Source organism: Schistocerca piceifrons, chromosome 7 (assembly GCF_021461385.2).
Source record: "Schistocerca piceifrons isolate TAMUIC-IGC-003096 chromosome 7, iqSchPice1.1, whole genome shotgun sequence".
NCBI classification, from domain to species: domain Eukaryota; kingdom Metazoa; phylum Arthropoda; class Insecta; order Orthoptera; family Acrididae; genus Schistocerca; species Schistocerca piceifrons.
Window position 1 is genome coordinate 558553453 of NC_060144.1, and position 20226 is coordinate 558573678.

At 37.9% G+C, this 20226-nt stretch overlaps 1 protein-coding gene across 1 annotated transcript in view; it reads left to right on the forward strand.

Annotated features, from left to right (window-relative positions):
* Nucleotides 1-2939, forward strand: part of LOC124709076 (transient receptor potential protein-like) — a gene marked incomplete at its 3' end in the record, with an annotated part of 289063 nt that extends 286124 nt beyond the window's left edge. The window contains exon 19 of the mRNA XM_047240724.1: nt 2821-2939. Within this exon, the coding sequence (XP_047096680.1) occupies nt 2821-2939 (119 nt within the window). The remainder of the gene's footprint in view (nt 1-2820) is intronic.
* Between the last annotated feature and the right edge of the window lie 17287 nt (nt 2940-20226).

Genomic DNA, 20226 nt, shown 5'->3' on the forward strand with positions numbered 1-20226 from the left:
ATTTTTCCAAAATTAAATTCTCTGCAACTTCTCTTGAAAACTTTGTACAATTGTCTGGAATTTAAAAAAACTAACTGCACTAAGTAGTTAATAAATTAAATTTTACGAAATTACTTCTTTGCTTCTCTGGATGTTCAAGAAAATTAATACAGATACACATCTGGGGCACGTTTTATTACATTCACCAGACCAATAACAACAAAATAAATGGAAATCGTACTTTACTTTAAACTCTTACAGTTTTGCGATGGCTTCATACTAGCGAAGTTGCTAAATTTCAGGCAAAATGTTTTATTGGCCGTAACTCCATAACTAAATATTTGCGGACCTCCGTTTATAAGAACTTTTTTCTTTATTTTTACTTGTAGAATAACATATTAATATATTTGCATATATTCGTAAATCACCCTCTACATCAAATGTATTCGCAGTTGTGAGCGTGGGGTTGATCTTATATTCTGTTATTCTGCGCAACGGATTAATCTGAGATGTACCCTTTACCCTGTGGCTCCTGCAAGATGCAATTTCCACCCCCACACTACTACAGAAGTCAGGCAGACGCTCCTAACGTTCTAAAGAGAAATACCTGAAAAACTTTCAGCAATAAATATCTTCTGTAGTCGTCCGCTGTAAGGAAATTACACAAAAATTAACAAAATTTCTTACATAATTAGTAGGATACTTGGGTACTGGAGTAGTGGTAGTTAGTGTAAGAAAAACATGAAACTAACGAAAATTATAATTTATTTTGCAAAAATTCTGAGAAATCACAGTGGCACTTTTAGTTATGAATTGAACAAGTTATATCCTGGTTCTTTTCGGAATGTGAAGTTACCTCTCAAGGATAGGATTCGCTAATGAAATTTCTATACAAAGTTTAAGATTGTTATTGACTTGGCAGAATGGCTGAGGGGCGCGCCTACTCAACTTGAATAATTATCGTTTAGAATGTTGCTAGGTATGGTCGAGGCTGTAGCGTGTGAAATGCACTGAAGTGTACTGTTGTGGAGGAAATATGGGGCTCGCAATAGCTGTAGCAGACAATACCGTAAGCTGCTATGACTGCTGTCTGCGCAGCTCGCTGCTGACAAATAAGACAACTCTCGTTCTATCTGGATTGACCTTCGCCAATCAAACTCTCCCTACGCCTTGATGAAGTCAAGGATTCCTATTCGCCCCTAGTCTAACTATTGGCGTGGTACACCAGTCAGATAACCAGTCCACTGCGATGCCACTCAAAAATTCCTCGCAGGCATTTAACTATAACTCTCTCCATTCACACCGCACAATAAGTGTGTCAGCCAACACAGTGAACAATGCTTAATCGCAAGGACTCAATATAGAGTTGCACTTCGATTCGCTCTCGACAGAGGTGCTCTCCCAGTGAAGAACTGAGGTGAGACTTTTTCCTTGCTCCAAGAGCGACAACGGAATGGCTCCTCTCTATGCCAGACGTGAAGGGGTATATCTTTCGGTCTCTTCCATTACTCCTTCAGCTCAAGGCGTCAGAAATATCGTCTGCCAATCAGCATTGCTCTTCTAAAACGGGAGAATGACGTTTCGTTTAGGGCGACCAATCCGGAAATCTGTAGTATCGGCGTTTGGCGTTTGCTATCTCCCTGTGACAATTTCTGAAACTGCGTGCTATGTGTAAAGAATGCGTAGGTTGGATGCTCCCACACAATGTAGCGGAATTTGCTTTTAAGCCGAACACGGGGTCGTTCCTCCTTTCACTCGGGCACATGCTGTCTGCTCTACGAGTGGCCGAGGTTGACTCGTCCTCTGAAGGGACCGGCCTTCCGGTGTGTGGTCTGCCTCTCTCGAACTAAAAGCTCCTGTGACCGTCGCGTCTGGAATGTATGTGTGTATGCCAGCCTCGAGTATTTCAACCCCAGTGCATAATTCTTATTTGCATATCGTTTACATGAATTCATACAACATTGACTTTATCTTATCGAGTTCGGGTTCGAATGAAGCGTCTTGATGTGTGGAATATGATTGTGAGGGCGGAATATATAAGCAATGAAGGTCAGGAGACCACGACGTCTTACACAGTTGCAAATACGGACAACCGTCAGCTGTATAAGATAATGACGACAGTGAAAATTCATGCCGGACTGAAGGTCGAACATGGATTTTTCGTTTTACGAGAGCGTCGCCTTAACGGCTTTGGCTAGCCCATGTACGACTCACGGCCAGAGCCAAGCTTCCATATGTGGTCGTTCGTGCGTGACAACCTATATTCGTACGCACAATAAGTGATTCCTACACAGGGGAGCATCTTTTAAATGAAAATCGCTGTTCGGTATAGGCGAAGAAATACGACACTGCAGTCCCTGTGTTGATCATGCACTCGTTCATGCATGTCCAAAGGAACATCGCATCATACTTCTGAACAACAAAGGCACTGCAGTACCGCATTTATCTGCAGAAATTGGGCAAGTGACTGTCAATGAAAATATTTCCTCTGTACGGGAATATACATAAAGGCGTAAACACGTGGTTGACGACTTATGGAAGTTCGAGTCTGGGCCTAAGTCGTGACGAATAGCCTAATGAGTAAGGGGACCGCTCGCGATAAGCAGGAAAATCCGGTTTCAGTCCCGATCTGACACAAATTTTCATTGTCGCCATTCCATTATACAGCTGAAGGTCGTCCTTATTCGCAACTGCGAATATATCTCACGTATTTCATGACATTCACTGGTTCGTACTCGACTCCTCCTTCGTTTCCGGCCTTGCGGGCCACGGCACGTGGAGGTCCGGGGGACGTGGGTAACGCGCGCTGTTGCAGGCTGACGCCCGCTCCTTGCTGCGCAGCGCCGGCAGCCGCCCAGAGGCCCCGGCCGCGACCCGCGCTGCAGGCCAACAACGTGGCCAAGCCGCCGCCGCCCACGCCGTCGCCGCCGCCGCCGCCGCCGCCGCCGTCGACGCCGTCCCCGGAGCCGCCGGTGGTGCCGCCGCGCGACTTCCGGTCTCGTACGCCCATCCCCGAGGAGGAGGAGAGCTCGCCGCGCGGCCCCACGCCCACCTCGCCGCCACACATCGTCCTCGAGCGGCCGACGCCGTCGCCGTCCCCGCCGCCCGACGCCTCAGTCAAAGGTCCGTAAAACAGGCGCAGGTACGCCACTAGTAACACTGCTGCCGCCTTCTTCTCATTCTTCCATTTATACTTCACTCTGTGACCATTCTTTTCTGTTTTAACTAGCGCTGTACAAGCCCCAGAGGTTACACGCACCACCCAAACAGTCATCATACTCCGTGAGACCAATAGGTTTCGACACTGGATTAATAAGAAATAAAGAAATGCTTTTAATGCTTCAGGTGTACTAAATAGTCTGCTCTCACCTCCCCCACTGCCTCCGCCCCCCCTCACACACACACACACATACATTATACCACACAGCAGCTTCATGCTTCATACATCTGTGACGCCTTTTTCCAGAATATTTGAAAAAGTAAAGCATTCAAGAGTAATTTCACGTTTAACCAGAAACATCTTACTTAGTACATCACCGTTTGGATTCCAGACTGAAAATGCTATTTATACAATCACTCACTACGTACATCATGTTACTCTCTTAGAAAAAAATAAGTTTTATCGAATTTATCACTTTACAAACGACTGGTTGGAATCATACTAAACAAGCAGAATTCAAAAAGTGGTGCTGAATAATGGAAACAAGACAGAAATAGAGAAGATTTTAGTGACAGGGAAGAACCTACGAAGGGAGTCCCACAAGTTTCAGTTTTGGGTCCACTTCTGTTCTGTATGTATGTCAAAGACATCTCACTTGACACTCACTAAACTCAGACGATACTAGTGTTAAAATACTCCCCATCTATCAAAAGCGACAGAAGAGATTCATAATAACGTTTTTCAATGAATTATAGAGCTGCTCTCTGAAAATGAATTTTGTAACGTTCTTTTAAAAAAAATATTCTTCTGATTACATGCAATGAAAGTGTAATGCTCTTTAAATATTATTGAATGAATGCATGACTGTGGACTGGATAAAAAACTCAAGTTATCATGTAGTGTGTTGTAACTGCATGTGGTGTAATTACTCTGTGTTATTGTTAGCAAAAACTTTATACAAACTCATTTGGCAACAGAATTCCCAATACCATCAAAGAAATACAGTCACTGCAAAATACATTCAGCCCCTTAGGCACTAAATCGATTATCCATGTTCAAAACTCATAACTGTAGTCCCTGAGCACATAACACATAAATTAAATTCTCTTACCTCGAAAGCAGCAATAGAGGATCGATATATAATCTTGTCTCTCATAAAGAAAATAAAAAATATGCTAGCTATAGGCTCAGTGATGTGCAGTGCTTTTAAATGTACATGAAATTCTTTTGGGTGATAAATGAAAACGTTTAAGAAAAATCCAACATCTTTGAAAAACATTTGACCTGCACAGGGAGGCGGTATTGATTGTGGGGAATTACTGACACTGAGTTTTTAGTAAAAATTATATTCAAGCTTAGTTTGACTTTTCAAAACATCTAACAATTGAAATTACACTACTCAGAAAAATTATAACATATTTACTAATTTACTGCCAAACAATGACATTTAAGCAGCAGTTATTATCTGACCTCTCTAAAAAAGCATAAATACAAACCATCAAATTACATGTAACTTTGTTAACAAATCTTAGAAACATTTTCATCAAATCAGTTTATGTACTTTCTGGGGTTACTCAACAATTACAAATTATCGGCCAATTCATCTACACTAACATGCTGGCAAAACAAGAGTCATAAATATTTAACACCTTTACCTTGCTTGCATGAAGACTCACAGACAGCTCACAGACAGCTGTTAGTTTTAAGGCTCTTTTGTGTTTTTACACCTGGTACATTACATATACACAAATAAGAGAAGCATACAGAACACAGAGGAGCTGGTACAAAATATCAAAGACATCAATGTACCCAAAACAGCCACATCACATCATTTGACATCACATCCATATACACTAATATGCCAAACAGAGAACCATCAATATCATAATGACAAAAAAGAAGTCGTTCACTGTCACCTACAACAACAATGCAGCTCACAGAATAGACAAGGGCTAAAAATAACCTACAGGACAGACAACTCAATACAGAGAAAACTAAGGACAATCAATACAAACACAGACAAACACAACACATCTGGTATTTCCTAATTGGCGTGTCAGGACTGAAAATCTGTTTATATAGGACAGACAAGCAGAAACTTTAATGCCAGATACACACATCACAGAAGAGCATTGAAAAGTCACAGCTGTCATTCCACATCTGCTGAACACCTTATGGACAACAAACATAGCGCAACAGATGTCAACAGTGATTTGAAAATTCTCAAATGCAGCAACAGCCCCCCCACAAAAACTAATAATTGAAGAAAATTATCAAATGCAAAAGCCATAGTTGAAGAAAAGGAAGTGATAAATTAATACACAGCTCTCTGCAATGGAACTTTGTTCTCTGCCCTCAAAGAATTATTAGATAACACCAACCTACAGAACTCCCCCCCCCCCCACCACACATACACATACACAGACACATGCACACACACATAAAACTCCTCAAACCTACTCTCTCCCTCTCTCTCTCTCTCTCTCTCTCTCTCTCTCTCTCATTCTCTATCCCTTTCCCTCTCTCTCTCTCTCTCTCTCTCTCTTTCTCTATTCTCTATCCCTTTCTCTGTCCCTCTCTCTCTCTTCTCTCTCTTTATCTCTCTCTCTCCCTCTCTCTCTTTCTTCACACACACACACACACACACACACACACACACACACATACACACACCGCCAATGATATCTGCAACTGTTCCACTGTCCCTCATCTTGTTTTCACACCTTCAACTGTTCCATTGTCCGCCGTCTTGTCTTTACAGCAGGTAAACAGTGACAGTGACAGTGACAACTCAATTCACAGAACTTGACTATGGGGAAGACGATGAAAAAAGAAAACGAAAGTGAAACAAAATGTAAATACACACACACACCTCTGAGATATATCAAAACAACCGCCAACAACATCTTCAATTGTTCTACTGTCCGCCATCTTGTTTTCACAGCTTCCACTGTTTCATTGCCCGCCATCTTGTTATTACAGCAGGTAAACAGTGACAGTGGCAGTGGCCAACTCAATACACAGAACTTGACAATGAGGAAGATGACAAAAAAAGAAATCGTAAGTGAAACATACTGTAAATAGAAAAAACACACACACACACAACCTCTCACATTAATTATTAACTTCAGGCATACCCATATTAATTTAGAAATCGTAATTTTGCGTAAATATTTTACCTATATTAAGTTGTATATGGTTGCAGATGACAAACTGTAAAGAAAAACAGACACTGTAAAAACGAATACAGTAGGCAAACAATACCATGTGGTAAGAAGGTATGAATACATAATTTTATGTGCTCTTCAAGAATCTGTAATTACGATTTAGAAACTAATGTTTACATGTGTTTAAACAGTAAAGAACATTCCTTATGCTTAACAGCCATAATAATGAAAAAAAAATAAAAAAAAAACCTGCCGGACGCGGTGGCCGTGCGTTTCTGGCGCTGCAGTCCGGAACCGCGGGACTGCTACGGTCGCAGGTTCGAATCCTGCGTCGGGCATGGGTGTGTGTGATGTCCTTAGGTTAGTTAGGTTTGAGTAGTTCTGAGTTCTAGGGGACTTATGACCTAAGATGTTGAGTCCCATAGTGCTCAGAGACATTTGAATAAAAAACCCACTGATGATGATGCAACTGCAGCGAAAAATGTCTGGGACAAAAAACAAAATAGTGTTTTGCTAAAAGTGGACCCCACCCAAAAACACATGAAAAAGAATAGAATATTTTTAAAAATTAAGTATTTTCGAGTGTTATATATTTATTTAGTTAAATACGAATTTCTCGTACTTGCTGCGTAAAATATGGATTTTCAGTTGTTTTTAAAATGTTAATAACTGCTGCTGGATTATAAATTTATATTTCAATAAGTTATCAGTTACTTTTTATGTAAATTTATTAAAGCTGTCTTTCTCTTCCCGCTGGTTTGCACACATCACCGACTATTCGATTTCAGTAAATGCTGAGGCGAAAAGAAACCGTAAAAGATATAATTTTTTAAAGTGTTTCTTAACTTAATCACTTGTTTTTTAATAAAATACTGTCACTTGTCAAATCTTTTTACGAGAAATATTTGTCGTCACTCGGTAACTTTCTTTGAATTTATTCCCATTTCACTGAGTGTTACGGCATTCTGATCCAAATTAACTACTAAAAAACCCCCTGTTCATAGTCATGGACGAAAAGCTGAACTGGAAGCTACTTATTGCCACTAAAAAAATTTAAATATCGAAACGCCGATAATCCTGACGCAGTAGATGGTGTGATGTCAACAATAACGATTTAGCCATGGCAAAACTATCGAATGTTTCCGCTCCAAACTGAGTGGACCCAACTGCGTCGACCGTTTGCATTCGATTGACGTGAAGTTACAGTCGATACAATCGATTGTTTTCATTCCGAGCAAGACCGGTGTGCAACACAAGCTCAGATTCCAGAGTTAACCAGTAAACAAAGAGCAGTCTCAGTGTGTCACACATTGCAAATTTAATAATGTAGGTTGAAGTTAAAAGCAGAGATGGCGCTATTGTAGGGTTCAAATACCACTTGTAATATTCAATCTAAAATATCTATTCATCTACTCAGCCAAAGATCTCTACAATGCTTCAAAACGTATGACTAAATGATAGTTTTTGCTTCATCTTCTTTGCACTTTTGAAATAGTGTTTCTGTGTTACTTCATGTTCTTTTCTCTTATCAGTTTCTAAACAATCTTTCTTTCCTAAGTGTGATAGTTAATAAGCGATGTATGGCAACACAGAAAGGAGCCTGTGACCACTGAAGGTATTCTATTTTAGTTTTTTTATTTGCACATTCACATTTACGTTCAGTTTTTTGTCGACAGTGTTCTGAAATAGTGTTTTGTTTTTCTCTTTAGGGTTACTCTAAAGTGGTAAAAGAACACACACGTCGTATTAAAGCAAATAAACCAACCTCATGGAGGTAGAAGCATTTGAAACGTGTTGTGGAAACTGGTAACAGTGAATTTGTTGTTTCAATCAATATCTGTAATAGTCACAGTAAAGCCCAATGTAAATGTTCGCATTTAAAGAAAACATTGACGATTACGGTCCTGTTGTCGTTATCCACCCATTTTGGAAAGTTAACTATTGACAGCAAATCGGAGGATCCAATTAAGACTTGCGGATTCTATTTCCTGTGGCAAAACTATCGAATGTTTCCGCTCCAAACTGAGTGGACTCGACTGCGTCGACCGTTTGCATTCGGTTGACGTGAAGTTACAGTCGACACAATCGATTGTTTTCATTCCGAGCAAGACCGATGTGCAACACAAGCTCAGATTCTAGAGTTAACCAGTAAACAAAGAGCAGTCTCAGAGAAAACAAATCCGCAGCAGTGTGCTGGCAGCTGCAGACTGCACTGACCAACGCCAGCGTTGGTGCAAGCAAGAAGCCCACTGCCAGCGCCCAGGTGGTAACGCTAACTGCGAGCCCCATAACGCTGTCTGCTGACGGAAGGTAACGTCCATACTCGTCCATTACAATCGCTTTACTATTATCAGGTACCACTGTATAGCAACTGCTTTTCTGATGACAGTGGCAGTCTATGGTCTCACAAGCTTAGGGTTTCGAAAGCCTTCAGTGGATCTAGCTGTTGAGTCTGCGCTTTCAAATTTGAAAATTCCCATTGCCATTTGAGTCTAGAAACTCTCTCAAGCATACCTGGAACGTGCATTTTTCTTCTGCTACCAAGTAACGTCACGCAGAAGTTACCATACTGGACTCGCATTCTAAAGGAAGTACGATCAAATCCGTGTCTGGCCACCACTATTTAAGTTTTCCATAGCTGTGCTAAATCGTTTAACACGAATGCCATTATGATATCTTTCCTCGACCTTTTCTCATCCAAACTTGTGCTCCGTGTCGACTAACCGCGTCATCGACGGCGCTTTTGACCAAAATCTCGCTTTTTCATCCTTTTATCCTAACCAGCTCTCCCCTCATGTTCCCCAGAATCTGACGCCCAGTATCCGTCTGTGCGTGGCACTCTGTGAGCCTGCGTCAGACCCAGTGGTATTAGATCGTTTATTTTTATTAGTAGAATACTCGTCTAGCACACTTTCGTAATCAGTTGTATTTCCACATAACGGTAACGGAAACCACAGTTAATTGCATCTATAGAGGTCATTTCGTCTACACTTATTTATTTCCTACTTCAGTTGTTTTAGGCTTGGAGGTCTCGTGGGTTTATTTTCCTGCCATTTATGGGCTTCATTGCCTCTACCATTGGTACACTCCCCATTTTAGAGGAATTTGCTTCAATACTCCGTTCAAATTTGGTAAGGTTGTTGCTGCAAAATGCTACTATCTTCCACATGCATGACATGAACTCCAGATTTCAGGCGAAACCCCCAACTTTCATAGATCAGCGTACTCGAGATCACAGTGATGAGACACTTCGCTAGCTGCAGCTTTAACAAAGTCTCTCTCGTGGTAGCTCTGTTTCCATACACCGCAGAAGCCAATCAGCACCTCAGAACTGACCAAATTGTATTTCTTAGAGATGTTTACCAGTGGATTCCATTTTTGTCTTTTACTTCCTGGCTCCCTTCGTGTATCATCATATTTTTTTCATGGCGCCCAAAGTCAAAACACTGATTTTTCTAACGTAGCAGAAGTGCGAAGCTAATGAGGTTAGGTTAGTTTAAAAATACAGTAATAAATGAAACACTTACTTTATATTCACAAACAATACTGTTGAATACATTTAACATTAACATAATTAATGCGAAGGATGAGTTTGCTCTACAAAACTGCTCGTATCTCGGAATCAAACTGGACACAGCTAGCCTCATTTCCTGTTCCACGTTAATTTCCGCGCGATATTTACTCTTTATTACAGCGACCACCAAAAAACCAGCTTCGCACAGACAGGAAGTTCCAAATGGAATTACTGTCCATTCAGTTTTACAACTGAGCAACAGATATTCATCATTTACTGTCATCCAAAAATCATGAATTTCTATGTTGCCGTAGTTTCTTTTCAGTTTACTGTCTCAAGATAGCTCAGTAAAATTTTGTACCTCTCATTAAGCTAATTGGGTGTAAGTGCGTCATGAATCCATATGGTTTTTTCGGTACTATTACATGAGTGGAGTTTTCGAATTATTTGATAAGCTGTGATAGGTCACATTCAAAAACAGATCTACATTACAAAAGAAACAAGCTCATTGAAGATTACAAAGTAGTACGACAAGGGAAATCAGTCTTCAATAACATAACAATCAAAGTTACATAGATATAAACCAGAGGGCCAATTATTTAACAAATCTACTAAAGCAAACAGCAGAATATATTGCGAATACTGAAAAAGGTCAAAAAAAATTAAAGAGACGGCTGTTGAAGCCGAGGCGCGAGACACTGCGAAACGATAACAGTAATTTGCCAGAATATGCTGAATTAAATAAAACTGTTTACGAATGTCTCCCAGAGTATGTGACAAGGCACAGTCACAATAAGAAGAGAAATCAATAAGAGTATGCAAACAAGATAAAAACATACGTGAAGGAAACACAGCAAAGTAAATGATAACAGAAAGGAAAGTGCCCAAAAATTCAACTCTTAATTTAAATGGATCTGTAGCTCAAGAAGTTAATCCGAGCACAGTAGTTCACAATTAAATCAACAGTATTTTGGATGTAATAGCTGAGAAGTATAAAGTCATTGTAACTATGGAGAAAGGAAAGACGCCAAAAGGTGACGGTATTTTAGTAGAAACAGTTAAAGCTGCTATAATAGTATCTCGCAAAACTGTTTACAAAAAGTTTATGAATGACGGTTTTTCCTCGAAGCTGAATAAGCTTGCAATTTTTACGGAATATTCCAACAGTACTTTGACGAACATATACACATTACAAATTTAGACATACGGTATTGAAGTCCCGCAATAGTATCTATTTTACAGTTCGCTATGAACCGGCTTTCGGCTTTCTAAGCGGACCTCAGATAACTTAAGATAGTCAACAAAGATAGTCCAGGCAGCATGAAAGGAAATTTACAGCTGTAGAAATATTATTTTTCCAAAGATAAGTCACTTTTTACAACTCTATATCTACCCAAAAACACAAGCATAATAAAATTAACGAAGACGCTTCGAACACAAACATTTTTTACTATTTTATACCCAAAAATCAAAAGTATAAGAGTGTACGCTGCTGCTTTAGCAAGGGTGACTAATGGGACTGCGTTTCGACATTATTCAGAAGTATATGAGGGTTGCTGAAATTGGTGGCACTTTGCCAAGTGATCTTTGCCACAGTTATTTATTCAGCGAATATAAATTTACGAATTGCTCCCAGAGGCAGCGTAATTGTTGGTACAGTAATTAATAATAACAAGTTAGTATGCATGGAGGTGCGTCAGTAATGCACAGTAATTCGAGGTTCTTACTCAATGTTCATTTTAATCAAATTTTCAACTACAGTCAGTACTTGCAACCGAACAAGTCATATTCTGACATATTTCTAAATATGGAATGCCTTTTCTCTCTCCAAGTTCTAAATTCACTACGACACCTTAAAAAAGTTAACTCAGTGTGAGCATCCAAAATAAGTTAAACCTCTATGTATGACAGACAGCACAGATGCTAACTCCCACAAACTGTAACTCACTCCAAACATTAGCAGGCCTAATACTTTTACCTGGAAAATTACTATGTCAGTAGCCACATTATAGCAAAAAATATCTAAGCGTTTACAGTCCATAGCCGGCGTTCATACTATGGCCAACTGCCAGCCAAAGTGACTCAAGTTCCTTTCCATTACACTCAGACTGTTATTCTGTCCGTTCTACCTTCACCCATTCATTATACAGGTGCTATGGTCACCATACATCTCACCTGATCACTCAGTTCTCCCTCTGCAACAGTAAGCAATTCTTTCATAAGATTTAAATAACACGTAAAAATTTCAAAGTGATCTCTCGGTGAGCATTGATTTACGTGGAATAAAAAATTTGTTTATAAAAAAACGAGGAGACAGAGATATATGCCGTGATATTCTAAAACGATTTATGGAGAATTCACTACACTAATCGACGTCACTTAAGAAATTAGTTAGTTAGTTTCCTGTTCCACAGATCATTTGCCACTAAATCGTAATGATGTGCAACAAGTCGTTTCACATTCACATCACAAATTAATTTGTAAATATGTCTGCATACTTTATGTGGTTTTCTTTTTTAAAGAAATATGCAGATGTGAGTTACTAATACCTACCAGCCCCTTTTACACATAACAATAATAGACAATAATAGATATTGTTCTACGAAATAGAAGGAGTTGTCAAGGAGAAACGTTTTTGGTTTGTTTTCATATTCTACTTTGCTGTCTGTCAAAAATTTTTCATCACTGAGTAATAAATCAAAAATTTTAGTTTCTGCATTGTGCATCACTTTTTGTGCTAGAGAGAAACTCAGTGTGGAGTAATGAATGTCATTTTTCCTTCTGCCATTGTAATTATGCACATTATTGCGCCTTCTGAACTGCAGTGGATTCTTTACAACATACTTCATGAGGAAATAAACATACTGTAAATCAGTAGTCACAATGCTCAACTTCTTAAACATATGTCTACAAGTTGATCGTGAGTGAGGACTACATATTATTCTTACAGCTCGTTTTTTTTAGCAATGAAGACATCTTTCGTTTAACTGAGTTATTCCATAATATTATTCTATATGAGATTATCGAATGAAAATATGCCAACTTACTGATTTGCTTGTCCCCAAGATTTGCAATCTAATTGGAAATGTGGCTGAGCTAAGTTGTTTTAGGAGTTCCAACATGTTCTTTTTCCACTTTAAATTCTTTTCGATATGACACCTAAAATCTACGAAGTTGACATCCTATTTATTACTTCCTCACCAAGCGTTACACTAATCATTGGTGTAGTAATCCTAGGTGTGCATAACTGAATATATTATATCTTTTTGAAATTAGCCAAATGCAGAAAACCAGTCAATGATACTTTTGAGAACACTGTTTACCATTTTTTCTGTTTCTGCAGGTAGGCTTGCACTGCTTACAATACTAGTGTCATCTGCAAAAAGAACTAATTCTGCTGATTATATTATAGCATTAGATGGAAGATCGTTTAAAATATGTGAGGGACAGTGGTGGACCTAAGATTGAACTTTGAGGACCGCCATAAGCGATTTCTCTCCAGTCTAAGTATCATCCCTGATTGCACTGGTCGAATTAGTGAGTACAACTATCTGTATTATTTTTGTCAGATGTGATATTGTCTATCACATCAGTTCCACAAAACCTCATTTTATCTAGGAGAATATTGCGATTCGCACAGTCAAATGCCTTAGATGTTTGTTGTTGTTGTGGTCTTCAGTTTGAAGACTGGCTTGATGCAGTTAGTCTAGCCTGTGCAAGCCGCTTCATCCCCGAGTAACTACTGTAACCTAAATCCTTCTGAATCTGCCTAGTCTATTCATCTCTTGGTCTTCCTCTACGATTTTTACCCCCCCCCCCCCCCCCTCCCCTCCGCCGATTTTCTCCAGTACTCAACTGGTGATTCCTCAGAATGTTTTCTACAAACTGATCCCTTCTTCTAGTCAGGTTGTGCCACAAATTCCTCTACTCCCCGATTCTGTTCAGTATACCCTCATTAGTTATGTGATCTACCCATCCAATCGTCAGTGTTCTTCTGTGGCACCACATTTCAAAAGTTTCTATTCTCTTCTCGTCTAAACAGTTTATCGTCCATGTTTCACTTCCATACACAGTTACATTCCATACAAATACTTCCAGAAAAGATTTCCTGACACTGCAATCTATACTCGATGTTAACGAATTTTTCTTCTTCAGAATAGATTTTTTTGCCATTGCAGTCTACATATTATATCCTCCATACTTCGACTATCATCAGTTATTTTGCTTCTCAAATAGCAAAATTCATCTACTGCTTTAAGTGTCTCATTTCCTAACCTAAGTCCCTTAGCAATACCTGAGTTAATTCGATTACATTCCATAATCCTCGTTTTGCTTTTGTTGATGTTCACCTTATATCCTCCTTTCAAGACAATGTCCATTTCGTTCAACTGCTCTTCCAAGGCCTTTGCTATCTCTGACAGAATTACAATTTCATTGGCAAACCTTACAGTTCTTCTTTCTTCTCCCTGGACTTTAATTCCTACTCCAGATGTTGCTTTTGTTTCCTTTAGTGCTTGCTAATTATACAGATTGAATAACATCAGGGATAGGGTACAATCCTGGCTCACTCCCTTCTCAAGCATTGCTTGCCTTTCATGGCCTCGACTCTTATAACTGCCATCTGGATTCTGTACAAATTGTAAATAGCCTTTGAATTCTGCCCCTACCACCATCAGAATTTGAAAGAGAATATACCAGTCAACTTTGTCAAAAGCTTTCTTTAAGTCTACATATGCTACAAATATACATTTGCCTTTCCTTAACCTATCGTCTATTAGAAGTCGTAAGGTCAGTACTGCCTTATGTGTTCCTACATTTTTCCTGCATCCAAACTGATTTTCCCCAGTGTCGGTTCCTACCAGTTTTTCCATTCTTTTGTAAAGAATTCATGTTAATATTTTGCATCCATTACTTATTTAACTGATAGTTCAGTTTTTCACATGTCAGCAACTGCTTTCTTTGCCTTAGATAGGTTGCAGAAAATACAAACTGGTGCTCTTTTGTTACTTAATACTTGTAAAATCTGTAGAACGCATATGTAAATCGCTTTCTCAGCAGAGCAATTACTCTGAAATCATAACTGTGACCCACTGAATATATTAATGTTGTTCAGATGGGATAATATTCTACAACACATCAGCTTCTCAAAAATTTTGGAAAATAGTGTCAATATTGAAACAGGTTGTGAGTTATTGACATCTCTCCTGTCATCTTTTGTATAGAGGGGTTTAACAGTGGCATGTTGCACTCTCTCTGGGAAAATGCCTTGACATAGTGATATACTACATATTTCAGATAAGACAGGGTTTATTATATAGGAATCAATCTTTAGTACTAAGTTGAAAATGCTGTCAAATCCGGATGAGCTTTTATATTTTAGAGAATATATAATTCTCCTAAATTCACATAGAGAAGTTGGTGAGACATATGAATGAATGAATTTTATGAGAGTTGCTTTTTTGACATACTGCTGTGATTTTCCCATTCAACTGTTTGTCCTTATGTTTTCTATTATATTTTAGAAATGTTTACCAAATATACTTGCTATCTATGATGCTTGGTTTATAGCCCTTAGATTTAATTCAATAATGATGTTATCCTTTTCTGCGTCCTGCTCTCCTGTCTCAGGTGTCACTTTACTTCATATGTCTCTACGTTTGTTGTTGGAATTACTGATTTCTGAGATATTGTGCATTTTCCTTGTTTTTTTAATAACTTTCAACGGTAATTTTCAGTACTTTTTGTAGTGGGCAACTTCTGCAGGATGTCTAATTGTTCTTTGCAACAGACTCATATCCCTTTTCCTTTCATAAGGTACTTTAATCCCTCTAGTGATGCATGGTTTTTTTACATAGCTGTTCAACGTCCTTTCTTATTACCTTATGTGGAGAGCTATTTTAAAATAATGATATGAATTTATCATGGTAAAGATTATATTTTATGCCAGCATTTGGTTCATCATAAATTTCATCCCAGTCATCTCTTGGAAACTGTTCTTAAAGTGTTTGTCAAGGAAACATTAACTGTTCTAACTGATTTCCACTGAGGAGTATCGACACTGAAAAGCATTACCTCATTTAGCCTAACTAAATGTGCATCATGATCTGAGAAAGCATTTGATACTCGATATAAAGTTATTTTCTTCTTTTGAGCTTCATCAAGGAAAACATGCGAATGAAACAACAAATTTACTGTTTATCTGTCATTATTTAATTTATTTCCTCAACGTGTTTCAAAGTCCCAATCTCCATCACCAGGTGGATTTATTTGTTTTAATATGATGTGTACTTGTTGTGTTATGGTTGTAGTGTAACCTGTGGCACTGTCTAGTAGAGGAAAACAAAACAGTATTTCAGTACATAGTTCTGTGGGTGTCTATGTTTACAAACAAAACAAGTGTAAGGGCGCAAATAAAACACCTTCCAGCGGTCATAGGCTCCTTTCTATGTCGTAATACATCACATATAAATTGTCATGCCTTGTAAACAAAGATGGTGTCTAAAGACTGATAGGTGCAAGGAACATATAGCACAAAAGAAACACTATTACAAAGTACAGAGAACATATCGCAAAACGAAAGCATTATTTAGTAGTATACCTTAAAGCATTGTGGAGAACTTTGGTTGAGCAGGTAAACTGACATATTGGATTAAATACTTAAAGTGGTAGTGGTACAAGAATCCTTTTCTGTCAAGTTTATGTAGTTAGGCTCTGTACTCATTTATGTAATGAGGTCACATGCTAAAAACATTAAGTCTGTTACCTATAATGGCAAAATTATAACTAAATAACAATTTAAGTTGGGACTGAGAACTAGAGGATGAAAGGATGTGACAAAAGGAGAGTAAGGTTTTGGTTCTGCCAAAGTAATGTGTTTGTTAGGCTTGTGTGTGTGTGTGTGTGTGTGTGTGTGTGTGTGTGTGTGTGTTTGTGTGTGTGTGTGTTTTTTAGTTATGCTGAGCTATAGGTTGTTAAGATTAGATCTATTATATGCTATAGGTAAGTAAAGGGTGAAGCAATACATTGATTATGCTTTAAAATAAAATGCAAATAGATACACTGTTCATAATATTAACACATATATGTACTCTCAAACTGACATTGGGATTCAGACTGTTGGTATATCTGTGAGTAGGGCAATTCCATTGTTCATCTGGTAAACGTCATGGAAACGTAACTAATTATTTATGGTAAATATGAAGGAAATGATAGAGGCTCTTTCTGTCTCTCTTGTCTGTCTATGTGTGTATGTGTCACACATTGCAAATTTAATAATGTAGGTTGAAGTTAAAAGCAGAGATGGCGCTATTGTAGGGTTCATATACCACTTGTAATATTCAATCTAAAATATCTATTCATCTACTCAACCAAAGATCTCTACAATGCTTTAAAATGTATGACTAAATGATAGCTTTTGCTTCATCCTCTTTGCACTTTTGAAATAGTGTTTCTGTTTTAATTCATGTTCTTTTCTCTTATCAGTTTCTAAACAATCTTTCTTTACTAAGTGTGATAGGCGATGTATGGCAACACAGAAAGGAGCCTGTGACCACTGAAGGTATTCTATTTTAGTTTTTTTATTTGCACATTCACATTTACGTTCAGTTTTTTGTCGACAGTGTTCTGAAATAGTGTTTTGTTTTTCTCTTTAGGGTTACTCTAAAGTGGTGAAAGAACACACACATCGTATTAAAGCAAATAAACCAACCTCATGGAGGTAGAAGCATTTAAACGTGTTGTGGAAACTGGTAATATTAAATTTGTTGTTTCAATCAATATCTGTAATAGTCACAGTAAAGCCTAATGCAAACGTTCGCATTTAAAGAAAACATTGACGATTACGGTCCTGTTGTCATTATCCACCCATTTTGGAAAGTTAACTATTGACAGCAAATCGGAGGATCCAATTAAGTCTTGCGGATTCTATTTCCTGTGTGATCCATTGATACTTTACTGGTCACTATATCAATATTTGTTTCGGTTACATTAATTTTATAACAAAGTATGTAATCATATATCTTAAAACAAGAGAAGCTGCTAAAGATCACGTTTTATCATTTACATTTACAAATCTACATTTACAAATTTATATGCTTACTCCACAAGCCACCATACAATGCACGGTGGGAGGTACCCTGTTCCACTAGTAGTCATTTCCTTTCCTGTTCCAGTCGCAAACAGAGCGAGGAAAAAACGAGTGTCTATATGACTCCCTATGAGCTCTAATCTCTCGTATCTTATCTTCACAGTCCTTACGCGCAATGTATGTTGACGGCAGTAGAATCGTTCGACAGTCAGCTTCAAATGCTGGTTCTCTAAATTTTCTCAATAGTGTTCCTCAAATAGAACACCGCATTCCCTCGAGGGATTCCCATTTCAGTTCCCGAAGAATGTCCGTGTGACTTGCGTCTTGTTAGAACCTACTGGTAACAATTCTAGAAGATGGTATCTGAACTGCTTTGATATCTCCCTTTATTCCGACCTGGTATGGATCCCAAACACTAGAGTAGTACTCAAGAATTGGTCGTACTACTGTCCTATATACAGTCTCCTTTATAGATGAACTACACTGTCCTAGAATTTTCCCAATAAACCAAAGTCAGTGATTCGCCTTCCCTACCACAGTTGGAATACTGCCGCATCTCTGTTTTATACCACTGTTCTCATAACCAAATTTGCTTTCATTTGTTAACAATATAGATAACATTAAGCTATAGGAACATAAAACAATCGCAAGGTAAAAAAAAAATGTACTGAATGAAATACAAATCTAGAAAAGAAGATAGACCTCAAACATAACGGAAAACCACTTCCAAGAATTAATAAGTCACGTTAACTACTTTTGCAGTACTCGAGGGTTGTAGGTGACTGAAGAAGAAAAATTAGTTCTTATGCATAATTACATTCACTAATGAGTCAGGTAATCATTGTCTGGATAGCTCAATTTATAGAGATAATCAGAAAAGTAAGAATTATATGTGATACTAATTTAGAACATCTTGCAGAGACCTCTTCAAAACCCTTGCTACTTTGTTGGCAGCTTCACATGGTGTACATGTATGAGTTGTCAGTATACAGTTATTAATTTCCTTTGTCACTACCAAAATTTCTCTTTTTCTTAAAAAATAGTGAAAGGTATGCATATAACTCCACCGTGTTTAAGTCACATTGTTAGACCTGTACTGACCGAAGTATCTTGTGAGAAGTGGATAGGTATCATAAATTGGTACAAACAGAAAGAGTTTTCAACTTTAAAAGAAAAACTTATAATTTTCAAAAGAAATACGAAAATCAGAATTATATTGAATTATAGGTCTTGTGCCTAATCTTAAACTTATAATTAGATTTGGAACCTAGGAAAGCCTTTTATAACATAAAAAATAAAATCTTGGTACTTTTATTCACTCTACAGAGAGGGCAGTATAAAACAGTAGGGTTAATCTCATTATTTTTCTGTTTATTGGCCTGTTTGGGTAAATAGGGACAGGTTAAAATCAGTTTTGAATTTTGAAGAACAACAAGTAAAATTTATCCAGTTGAAAAAAGTTTTACTCAGTACAGAAACTAAATATATTGCACAAATTGTGGTTTCTCATTTTGTTTTCCTTCTAAAAATTGTTATATCTATAACTAGTGTACTGTAATTTTAAATTTATGAAATTGTTTGTTTGTTAATATACCAAGTCACTGACATCATGTTTAAAAATGAAGTCTTTGAATCTACGAGTCATATGCCTAGAAGTATTGGACAGCTTTCAAACAACATCTCATTAACTACATAATCACTTCTCATCTGTTAAAACAAACCTGTTTTAGCAGCCTTGTTTCCTCAGAAAAATCATCATAACCTTTGCCTTTTAGTAACGAATTTTACACGTGTGCAATCTATATGACAACTAACTTTTTCCATATACTTTATTCACAGCATAACCTCCTGGGTTCAGAACAGTGCCACATGGTTTTTCGTTTCTGTCAAATTCTTGGTATTCTGGTGAAGAAACACTGACGATTACCGTTTCTGTTCACTCGACAATTTCCGAAAAAACAACCTGACATTTTCAATTAGCCGAAGCACAAGTATACTTTCAAACTGAATTTTGGTTAATGAAATGGGACTGCAAATTTCCTTGTCATGTACTTGAATTAAAATAACACAATCCAGGTTGGTACTTACAAATGAAGGTAGAGTGAACTTTTACTTTCAGTGTCGTGAACTTTGATATTCGTAATTTCCCTGTTAGATTAGTTCACTACGCACCTAGACAAAGAAATCTTTGAATAAGTTTTCCATTTGTCTTCCGACACGACACAATAGAACTTTTTTGGAACTTTCGTTCATACTCATCCCATTGTTTGTATTCACCTCATTTAAGTAGGCTAAGTTCGGCTATGTGGACTGCTTTCAT